The 11,809-nt window shown below is 38.2% G+C and overlaps 1 protein-coding gene across 2 annotated transcripts; it reads right to left on the bottom strand.

The window, feature by feature from the left end:
* Window positions 1–3,787: 3,787 nt before the first annotated feature.
* cacfd1 (calcium channel flower domain containing 1) lies at window positions 3,788–11,206 on the bottom strand. 2 transcript variants are annotated; one of them, XM_047373378.1, is made up of 5 exons: window positions 10,606–11,204; window positions 8,264–8,336; window positions 7,113–7,238; window positions 6,842–6,949; window positions 3,788–6,528 (listed from the first exon to the last, which is right to left on the bottom strand). In XM_047373378.1, the coding sequence occupies exons 1-5, from the start codon at window positions 10,712–10,714 to the stop codon at window positions 6,438–6,440; spliced, it is 507 nt and encodes a 168-aa protein (XP_047229334.1). In that variant the 5' UTR covers window positions 10,715–11,204; the 3' UTR covers window positions 3,788–6,437. The 2 variants fall into 2 exon arrangements, with proteins under 2 accessions (XP_047229334.1, XP_047229335.1); XM_047373379.1 differs by lacking the exon at window positions 3,788–6,528 and adding an exon at window positions 6,539–6,744 and having other exon boundaries at window positions 10,606–11,206.
* Window positions 11,207–11,809: the final 603 nt, after the last annotated feature.

The raw sequence follows: 11,809 nt of genomic DNA, 5'->3' as shown, positions 1-11,809 counted from the left end.
ACATGAATTAGTTTTTCAAGGTCCTGCTGAGACATTAGTCCTTTAATCCTGGAGATGTTTATTAGGTGATAGAAGGCTGACCTTGTTACTGTCTTTATGTGCCTCTGAAGGTTCAGGTCTGAGTCCATCACTACACCCAGGTTTCGAACCTGATTGTTGGTTTCTAGCTGTATTAACTGAAGCTGTGTGCTAACTTTTAAACGCTTTTCCTTTGGTCCAAAGATTATTACTTTGGTTTTGTTTTGATTCAGCTGAAGAAAAATTTGGCCCATCCATGCATTGATTTCTTCTAAGCATTTACCCAGCGCTTGAATGGGTTCATTGTCACCTGGTGACATCGTAACGTATAGCTGTGTGTCGTCTGCATAGTTATGATAACTTACGTTGTTGTTTATTAAAATCTGAGTTAGGGGGGTCTAGTATATCAGCATATTTAGTTTTAATCTTGAATTGCCTTTTCAGAGTTAGTTTTAATCTTGAATTTCCTTTTCAGACTGAAAAGAAAACATCTGTTTAAGTCAGGGTTTATTTCCTGAAATTTTCTTCAAATTTTCAACAAATTCCTGCTATGCTGTAATTTCATGAATCTATAAATTCATGAATCATTTTCTACTTTTCTACTCGATTTTAAAGTTAGTAATTGTTACTTTTATCTTTTTCTTCTATATTTCCTGTCCTACTGTCTGTCTCCCCTTAAATAAGCCTAAAAATCCATTTTTTTCCTCATGCAGCTACAGGCAAGACCCCCCAGGCTAGATTTCTGATGAAATCATTAAAACTCACACAACCCTCAAAAAAGGCTGCTTTCATCCTTAGAATAGCCATTTGAAAGCCATTGGTGCCACAATTACAAACTGTTTTTAAGACTTTTATGATACTTCCTTTTACACCATTAAGTTGCAAGTGAAAGATTGTGAAGTGGAAGAAATGTCAAGTTGATTCTTGCTCTGCTTTTATTAAGCTGCAGCTGCTGATGGAGTCTGGCGTGTACCAACCCAATAAAGGCCTGCAGGTGCTTGGAGCACTGATGATCATCCCATCTTTGTGAGTGCAGAAGAATGGCTTTACAAAGGGCTTTATTTTTCTAATTTATAACCAAAGCTAACTTATAGCGCCATCTGTAGGTTTTAAAGTCGACTAAAATCAAAACGCATTTACCAATACTGCTTCTTCATGTCTTTAAACCACATGCAAAGCTCTTGTCTATAGTTTTTGCTTTTGGTACAGACGAGATGTTTTGTAGTCTAATCATTGGAAATTATATTATTAAGATCTTTTCACCTTATGGGGTAACAGATATTTTACTTCATGAAGAGCAGATGGTGGTGTTAAGATCTGGACAGACGATTAGCTGCAATGAATCGAACCAAGTTCTTTAATATTCTTGAAAAAACAAGAAAGGTGAAGGGCGGGGTGGGGTAAATTTGCTATCAGGCCAGTATTCATAAATAACTGCTGCCTACATTTGAACTATAATACAATACTAGTTAAAGGCCACTCCAGGAGAAAAGAACCTTATCAAGATGTTACAGATGTTAATTCCCTGCAGTTACACATCACCCTTTATATGTTGGGTGTATAGATACATTGCCAGAGCATAACGGCCTGGGTTATCTCAGTTATTGACTATATGATGACTCTGTGCAGCTGTCAAGAAGAGCAAACTGATACACCAGTGTATAGGAGCACACTATGATGAGTCCTCTGATACATCTGGAGGTTGTATTGAAGAACACCATGATTCCATCAACTGTAGAGAGAAGGGAAATACTGGTTCTGTAAAATAAGTGCAGTGGTAAAACTATGATGACCTTGAAGTGGGAACTTTTTAAAGAAAAATCTGAATTGTGCAATTTGTGACCGAGTTTTTATTCAGAGCAGATTTTATGTCTTCAAGCATAACTGGATGGATATTGCAACATGTTTCATGGCATGATATAAATAAGAATTCCTTTTATAGAGTCACTCTGTAAAACAAAAAAAAAAACCTTAATAATCTATGAGTTGCACTCATGTGGCCTCCTTTAAATGTAGATGTCGTGTCACCAGAGCTTGGCTTTGTCCTTTCATGATGCATTAGATTGTGCACTGAAATGATGCCGCTGCTCTTTTCTAACAGTAGGCCATACATCACTGTAATTACCTTAATGTCTTCTGAGAGCCATAAATGCTATACTATGGTCAGATCAACCTATTAGGAGCATAGGACAAATGTTCTGTGGTCCGAATGGAATATTACACCTCTGATTATGTTTATTCTCCTCAAAGTGGAGCAGAATATTAAAAAAAAGGTTGTAAATTTAAGTGCCGCTCTAGTTCATATAGGCTAGCTGTATAATTAAAATATTACGTAGGCTCTTCTTACATTATCGTGTAAGGATGTAGAAGAATATATCTTGAGTTCTGATGATGGTTTCTAAAGAAGGCTGTCATCTTAACTATGCTATAACAGTCAGCGCCATAGAAAGAAATGGCGCTGATAACAGTGCCAATAAAAATGCTCCTCAATGCGTTGTCGTCTTGGTAACTTTTACAAATAATTTTGAAGGTCGACACTATTTCAACAATACTGGGCTAAAAGTTTCTTTTTTACTTAACTCCAAACATTTAGAAGACAGTTACAATGCTTTTAGGATGGCTATTCTCTCTATAAAACCATATTCCATAAATAAAATATATCATGCAAGAACACTTGTACGGTAAGTTGCATTCAAGGAGGGAAGTGATTAATTTTACCCTCTTGAAGGGAAACTATTGATAAAATTGTCCCTTTCTGGTTGGATCATTTAAGCCTGTAATATTGAAAGACAGCAGCTGGAAAAAGTTTTCATATTCAATCTTCATTTTTCTCACTTCCCAGCCACAAACGTCCATGGATTTTCTTGGGATTTTATGTGAAGGACAAAGTATCATATAATTGTAAAGCAGAGTGAAAATGATGCGTCTTTTCAAAAAACAAAACCTGTAGTATGCATTTTTAACCCCTTTGCTTGTAACCCTTACTCTGATACCCTTGAATAAAATCCAGTGCAACCGATTGCTTTCAGAAGTCCACCCACCTTTGTGTAACTTGATCCCAACATAAATCCAGCTGTTCCGTGAGGGCCTGAAGTTTGTTAGAGAGCACTGGCGAACGAACAGCACCATGAAGACCAAGGAACACAGCAGACAAGTCAGAGATGAAGCTGTGATGTTTAAAGCAGGGTTACATTTTAAAACTAACTCCCAAGCTTTGAACATGTGAAGGCGCAGTGTTTAATTCATTATCCAAAAATGGAATGAGTATGGCATAAATTAAAACCTAACAAGACATGGCAATTCAAGTAAAATTAGAAGCAGGGCAAGATTGGCATTTTTCAGAGAAACAGCCAAGAGAACATGGTCACTCTGGATGAGCTGCACAGAACAACTATTAGTCATGCACTTAACAAATTTGGCCTTCATAGAAGAGGGGGCTGGTCAGTTTACTGGAAGATGGATGAAGCTACATACTAGAAAAAAAAACTGTTAGGAGGCTACAGACTGTGGTGGAAGACCCCCCCCCCATCATCAAGAGAAGGTCCAGATATCCGCACAAGGCAGCAGGCTCCATCAACTCTCTCCTTTAGTTTTCTTCAATTGCTGTTAGCTTGGCTGTTCGCTCGCATAGGTTTTATTTTAATGTCTGCCAGAGGACCGCAGATGGACACTATCCTGTAAGGCTAAATCTGGCATTTTTGCATGATTCCATTTTAATCAATAAAGCCTCAGCACAAAACTTCACAAAAAAAAAAAACAAACCCAGCGGTGGTAGTAGCAAGTTTAATTCACCAAAGTCAGAATCAGAGTTCACATCACAACACACTGACTGTACACATATCTCTTACAGCAAAGTGGGCATTAATCACCTGCAGCCAACAGATGAGTCTTAACAGGTGTAGCCTGAATTAAATAAACACAATAAATAAAATGGATTTGGATATGGAGAAGAGAATAAGATCAGTGTGGTGGTGTGTGTAGCACAATAATGATGTTTAAACGTTTATCAACGCTGGACGTGCATGTTGAAAATGTATCACTAATGTGTTTCAACTGGCTGAAGGTATCCAGTAATTTCACAGTCATCCTTGCACTAGTTCTGTATGATACCTGAGAGCTGTCCATGGTGGTAGATAAACTAAAACTTTATCAATAACTAACCGGGTAAGGACTTGAGACGGTGAAGGCTGTAAGAGACACATGCAAGCACCATTTGTTTTTCTGGGCCAAGACAATAAAAAACAAGTAAATCCTGCAATCTCTGTCCCACTTTAATCTAATAACAAAGGTAAACCATAGCTCTGGCTGATGAGTGGAACGCAGACCAAAACAATCCCCGAATAAAGACACTTCCCTTAATTAAACTGTACACACTGAGAAACTGAAAAAAAAAATGAACACATATTCCGGTTCTTTGTTTCATAATCTGCTGCCAAACTCTGACAGTCAGTTCCTTGATCATCAGTAGGCTACACAGGCTGAGCTACACTACATCAGCTTATCTCAACTGCAAAACAAAAGAAAAGTACATAAAACCCTAACAGAAAAAAGAAATATCTTTGGATATACCCAACACATTCCCCAAAGTTAAAATGATCCCTTTAACCTTCATTTGTTTATAAATGTCCATGAGCTGTAGTTCATTTGTGCCCAGCGTTATTATATCTTGATACCAAAAACACCTCTTATCATTACTTGCTGCATGTTTGGCTGAATTAGGGTTAAAAACTCAGACATCAATAGTCTGACACTTTAACAATAATTGATCAAAGCCCATAAAGCCAAAACCATTCAAACGGTACAGAGAACACGAGATTCTTAATTTGATCAAAACAAAACAGCACGACAGTGAAAAGATTAAGGAAACACTTCAGGTTTCACACACACTCAGCGACCTCCCTATTTACTCTCATCCTTGATAAAAATGTGTTAAGAGATTTTGAATAACTTCAGCATTTATTGCAGAAGCATAATCTCACAATGGAAAATGCCCTGAAGTTCTCCAACACTGAGTATCTGCATTCTTACAAATGCATCCATTGCCACCCTTCTCATTATGTATGGTGGCAAAATAAACTTGGTTCTTCATGCAGCCTTGTTCGTCACAGTTCCAGTGGTTTGACCTTTTTAAATTATTGTTCTCACTGTAGATTTGGACAAATTTAGGCAAGAAGTCATTGATTACTGCTTTAAAGTTACGAGAGACAGATACATTTCTACAAATGTAAGAAGGTTTCAGTTTTTTTCACAGTACAAAAATGTCATTCTTAACAGGATTTTTTATCCCACTCCTGAATTAAGAGTCAATTTAGAAGTTGGATTTTTCTGTAAGAGATCATACTGCTGCAATAAAAGCTTCATTTCTAAACATATTTACCACATTATCTGGTTTGGTTGAATAACTTAACATGACAGTTTTAAATAAAACCCGGAAAACAATGAATAAATTAAATGCACACATCCCTTTTTGCTTCTGTGTTCTTTAAATGTTTCTTTTGCTACACAAAGCATCAAACATTTTAACTTACATGTTGTGATAAAGATTTATTTTAAGCTGTAAAGCAGCTTTTGCCAAATGCTTTGATAAACTGAAACTTTACAGCATTTGCTGACTAAGAGAAGCATCCCTGCATGTGCACCACTATCCTTGACATTATTATTAATATTATGTCACCAAAAAGACTCAAGCAATAGCATGTGGCCTGAATACGTAAGACCAGAGCGTAAGACCACCACATCGGAGTCATACACTAGCTGGCTTTCTGCTCCAAGATGGGTGGAGGTTTCACGTAAAAATATGTATTTGTGTTAAAGTTAAAATGTGTTTGTTTCAGCTGGTGAGTCAACTCTACCATTGTAAATGGGCCTTCCTTTTTGCCTCAAGAACATGCACTCTGATTATGCCGCTCTTTAACGGTCACACAGTCACTAGTAAATAATACAAATCTGTAATTTCTTTTGCGGCTGAGCCCCGCCCCCCCTTCAGATTGCATTCCCTCTCTCACACAACTCTGAATCACAGCCTAAAAGGTCAGGGTGAATAAGCTGAACTCAGTCATATGTTTCCATCACAATCATTTGACGTCTTATTTACTTGAAGGCTTTGGGCAAAACAAAAATATTCATGTTTGAATTGACGCTGGCAATAAAACATGCAGGTACAATCTGGAAGAAGAATTTTAAACATAACGTCAATTAAATGCTTTGCATCGTAATGATAATTTCCATCTTATTGACTCAAGGTAGTAAATTAACTCAACATTTGTTGATGGTACTGTGTTAGAACAAGAAGAATGCACCAGAAAAAGCAAATAAATAATCATTACAACAATTATGTAGTGTTGGAAAAGCACTGGGGGTGGGGGGGTCCCAAGTGTAAAAACTGAAAACAAGACGAGGGAGGTGAAAAACCAGCTGAATCACTCTGGAGCTCCATTCGCTGCCCCTGCCATCCTCTCTTCGTCTCCCTGCTTCTGATGCTGTAGTCTGGCGTAAGTCACAGCGTCTCCCCTGAGGTGGCAGGAAGAGCAGAGACAAGATGCGAAGGAGGGGTGGAAATAAAGTAAAAGGAAGTATACAAGAGGAAGAGTTAGAAGGGATTAGTACCAAACTCACTTAGTTAAAACCTATTTGTATCAAAAAAGGAGGCAGATTACGATAGGCAGGCATTAAACAAACATTATGTTAACTGATTAAATTGTTGTTAATTGCATTTAATGTAAGAGCCTGTTAGAAGGTGAGGTATTGGGAAATAAAAAAAGACATGTTTATATACAAAGTCTGTGATGTGTTGCATGCTTTTAACCCAAAGAAGCCATCTTACTTTTTGCCTAAGGAGGCGAGGCCATATAGAACTCCTGTAGCGAAGGCGATGGCGTTCCCAAACAAGGTTGTGAAGGAGAAGCTTAGGAACACAGGAAACAGGGCCATCCTGAAAACCGGCAACCAAGTGACAGGAGACAAACATTTAAAACATGCAGTATAGAAATGAATTAATGCAAACCAGCAATTTACCCACATAACATCTATTTTTATTCATTAAAGTGCAGCTTTCCCTGATGTAAGCCATTATGACGATGGATGGTTGTTCTTACCCACAGTAGAAGAGGGCTTTCTGCCAGGGTTTGAGTTTGTCTGCGCGGGCTGCGATTGCATTTGCAAATTCTATGAACTGGCAGCAGAATGGGACCTCACAAAGGAACAGCACGAAGGCATTCAACCTTGAGACAGAAGGGTGGGGCCACAAACAGCAGAACAATGAATAAGTCTGTGCACGCCAAAGTCAAACACAGAAACACAAATCAACTGAAAGATAGAATAACAATTACGCTGTCAAAAGTATTAGCAGTCGTATACAGGAATTATACATGCCTACGAAAGGCAGCCCATTCTTCTTAGCCAGTTTGATTCAGTTTATATATATATATATATATATATATATAGCACCAATTCACAACACATATTGTCTCAAAAAGTCAATTCAGACGAATCACAGAGATTCCAAGTCCAATTAGTGAAGCCAAGTAACTTAAGGTCACTTAAACTGGATGAAAAGCATCAGTGATTTTTAACTTCCATGTCTTAAAAATGATTCCGTTAGATTTAGGGCTGGACTTTGACTAGGCCACTCGAACACATGTATATGCATTATTCTATACCAGTGGCTCTCAATCCTGGTCATCCGTGCCCACTGTCCTTCATATCTTAGACGTGTACCTGCTCCAGCACATCTGATTTGAATAACTGTATTACCTGTTAATGACCCATTTCTTACAGTCAGGTGTGTGGCAGCAGGGGAACGCCTAAACATGCAGGACAATGGGCCCTGAGGACCAAGATCAAGAACCACTGATCTAAACAATTCAGTTAAAGCTCTGTCCGTGTTTATAGTTGTTGACCTGCTGGAAGGTGAACTTTCACCCCAGTCTTTTTTTTTTCTAAATCACGATCTCCCTGTATTTAGCTCCATCGATCTTAACCGGACCACCTCATGAAAAGCATCCCCACGGCATAATGCTGCCAAAAAAAGTTACGTTTTAATTGCATCTGACCCAAGCACTGTCTTCCACATGTTAGCCTTTCAACATCCGAGTATTAGGCACAGCCTGCACTGGTTGGCATTGATTGGAAAGAGTCTGTGGTTTTCAGTTGGCGTTCAGCAAAACAGAAAGAAAAGAAAAAACTAGAAGGAAAATGAAGTAAAATCTGAAGTTTTACATTCATGCGTACAATTTGAGAAACTTACACCATCCATACTCCAGCGGCGATGTTTAAAGGGTTTACAGTGACGCAGTTCCACACTCCCGAGACAGCACAGGCTGCATGCAGAGAGGACAATAACAGAGGGATCTTATTGTGATAAAACAGATGGTAGGTCATGGGATCAGACACAAAACATTATGGCCCACCGGAAGCTATTGATCTAGAACAGTAAACTTCACACATGAGTAAGGATCTTTAAATGAAAGATGTGGCTATGAAGGGATCAATGTCAGCCACTTCTGTGATTAACAATAACATGACAAGTACAAGCTAAGGAGATGCTTCTTAAAATCAACATATTTACACTCCAAGCATCACACCTGGAACACCTCAGCATACATCATATGGACGCATGTATCACTGCTTAAATTTTTAAGTGTTAAAAGATTTGGCTTTCAGTTCAAATAACTGTTACAAATTTTAAAAAAAACCGAATTACAACCATGTCACGGTCAACATAGGCTCAGTTTCTATGAGTAAGAGTATTTCAGACAAAATAAAGTATTTTTATTAACAGTCTCATAAGCTTTGGTTATGCCAAGTATTAGTTTTAATGGCAGGTCAGGTTCCTCTAAACAAAAGCCAAAAAACCCACTCATATACAGACTGTCTGAAATGTATACATCTTATAATATGAGCTGTTGAAAGTTGAAAACAAACTCTTAGGTAAGTAAAACACTAGTGTTGCGTTCATATGTTCTACGAAAGCTGTGAAATACTCACAGCAACATAATCAGAGTCAGAATCAGAGTGAGGGAATTGGCATAATCTCAAATTACACCAGCAGCATGTGAGATAAAGCAAAAAACTGCAGAAAAAAATGTTTAGATCTAAAAAAGAAAAAAAAAACAACCTCTGACTTTCAATTACTGTGGTTGTTTTTAGCCGTTTTTGTTTCCTGGAAGGAGTCATTGATGAAGCGAAGCTTCGCAGACATTAACTTTATATTCTGCCGCTGTTTTCCAGAGAAAGCATTCCTGGCTCGATGTGTCCAAGTTTATCTTATTTCCTAGATTGATCCATTAAATGATCTATTACTGACATCAGCTATGTTGTTCACTGTCCTTGTCCTTCTTTCCCATAAAAAAGTACCCCTGGCTCAGTGCTTCATTGTTGAGCTGTGACTCCTTCCTGTTCTTTCAACCCAGCTGGTCAAGCATGATGCCCACTCATACCTAGCCTAGTTCTGCTGGACCGTTCCATTGTTAAAAGGAAATGGTTCCTTTCCACTGGTGCCACGTGCTTGGTTAGGATGAGGGATATTTTCAAATTCAACACAATCCACTGGGTGTCCTTAGATACTTAGACTTTAAACTTTTTACCAACTGGCAATAAATGACCCAAATATATATCACTGAATATAACAATATTGAAATATAGATTCAAAAGAACTGTATGTATCTGAATCAGAATCTATGCGATTGGATTATATTTGAAAATGTTTGCTGATTTAAACTGAATCTGGGCCATATTGGAATCGATATAACTGGATATGAGATGAATGTAACATAAGACGCACAGCTTATTAAGAGCAAACACCATGTGCAACATACATATTTATATCTTAAAATCTAATTAGAAATAAAACCAGTGAAGGTTGAAAAAATATAATATATAAAATTAAACTCAAATTTATTCAAACCCATTTACTAAATATGAATGAATTTGCCTGCTTGTGCTACCACTAAACTTGAGTATTTTGACAATCAACATCATTACACGTTCAGGTGAAAAGAAAGGGTTCTTGTAAAGCTCACACTGTCACAAACACTGGAAAAAGCACGCAAGCACACCCTGCTCCCTTACACCGCCCATCCCTCTTAATAATACAGGAGCCATTGAATAGTGCTTAATGTGATACTAGGACCGTGACTCTGGTGTCACTGAGGAGGAGAGAGGGAGGGGATGGAGGGCTGCAGTGCTGCTGGAAAACTGCAAAGGCAGCACTTAAAACCTGTCTCATAGTCAGATGGATTGAGTTTCTCCTGAAGGGAATATTCAACAAATTTGATTTTGCGTCTGTCTGATTTAGCAGTATTAAGTTGGGTGAACGGAAAAGAAAAACAAACAGGCGGCGCCCTGCTGCAGTGAGGGGACAATGAACCAGCGCAGACATAGCCACTTATAAGCATAAACATACTCATAAAACTGATCTTATCCCAATATAATCATGTGTAAAAACCTAAAACAAATAAAATGGATCAACAATTAAAAACAAGAACAAAATTACCGGAAAACAAAAAGGCAAACGACTGTAATCTGGCACATGACAAAACTATAATTTATAAACTAAGATAGAGAAAACGCACTCTTACAGCTACTCACATATTCCTCCCAAAACCCCAGCTATTTTGCAGAGCCATCTGTACCACCAGGTCATGCCATCATCATCCGGAGTGGCTTTGCTGGGCGCTGCTGTCTCTTCGGAGCTCATTGTGTTGTTTCAGCTACGTTTTCCTACACTCTCAGCCTGAGACCACCCAGCAACGTCCAAGTTAAGTTCGCTACTAGCGACAAACCAGCTGCTAACTAGCTTAATACGCCACTACGGTTCCGTTCGGTAAAACCAAATTGAATTCCAACTTTCTGGCCTTTTACAAATCTTGTTTTTTGTCCCCCCTTGTGTGCTAGTTTCAGCTGCCTGTTACCAGCTGCTTTCGCCCACGGTTCTCTCTCCCCGTCACTCTGAACCAGCTAACCCCGGCTAGCTGATGGTCACAAGCAGTAGCATCGCCACCAGCTGCCGCTAGGAGCGGATATCACCGCCGCATGTATCCTGGAACTTTCAAGCCGTCTTGTAAATAAATGAAATATCCAATGTAAACACTTTATTACAACGAATAAGAATCTATTTATCGGGTTTCGATTAAATTAAAGCAGCTCTAGGTGGGACCTCTGCCAACTTCAGCGCAGCGTTGTAGGAGGGGTTTAAAATGCGTCATGCTTTGTTTACAGGCGGCGCCATCAGTAGAATTTGCTTTAATGACTGAATTATGACTAAATTATTATGACTAAAGTCACAATAATTTAGTATTAATAAAGTTAATTGTCATTAATATATTGTGAGTCTAATTTACCGGGTTGCTTACTTTTGAGTGGAGGTCATAGTGAAGTGTTAGCGCCAGAGGTTTCATCTTAATAAATTAGAAATATTTTTAATAATTCTATTTAAAACGTGAAACTCATCAGTAATATTGAAATTCATTACAGACAGAGTAATATATTTCAAACGTTCGTTTCTGTTCATTTCCAAGATTATGTCTTACAGCTAATGAAGTCCCAAAGTTCAGTATTAAAAAAAAAAAAAGGAAAGGATGTCAATAAAAACATGCTATGTTAATACCTAAACAAGTACCAGGAAGACATCTTTCATAAGGATGATGCTATGGATATGGATTTGTTAACCATAAACGTCTGATAATGGATTTACAGACCAACTCCTCTAGGGTAACAGAACACAGAGGCCAGAAGAGGGGAGAGAGGTAAAGGGACGTTCAGAGCATTGAAAGAATTTTCCACAACAATGGTA

The sequence above is a fragment of the Girardinichthys multiradiatus genome, chromosome 8 (genome assembly GCF_021462225.1).
Source record: "Girardinichthys multiradiatus isolate DD_20200921_A chromosome 8, DD_fGirMul_XY1, whole genome shotgun sequence".
NCBI lineage: Eukaryota > Metazoa > Chordata > Actinopteri > Cyprinodontiformes > Goodeidae > Girardinichthys > Girardinichthys multiradiatus.
This window is presented reverse-complemented; position numbering and strand designations above follow the sequence as displayed.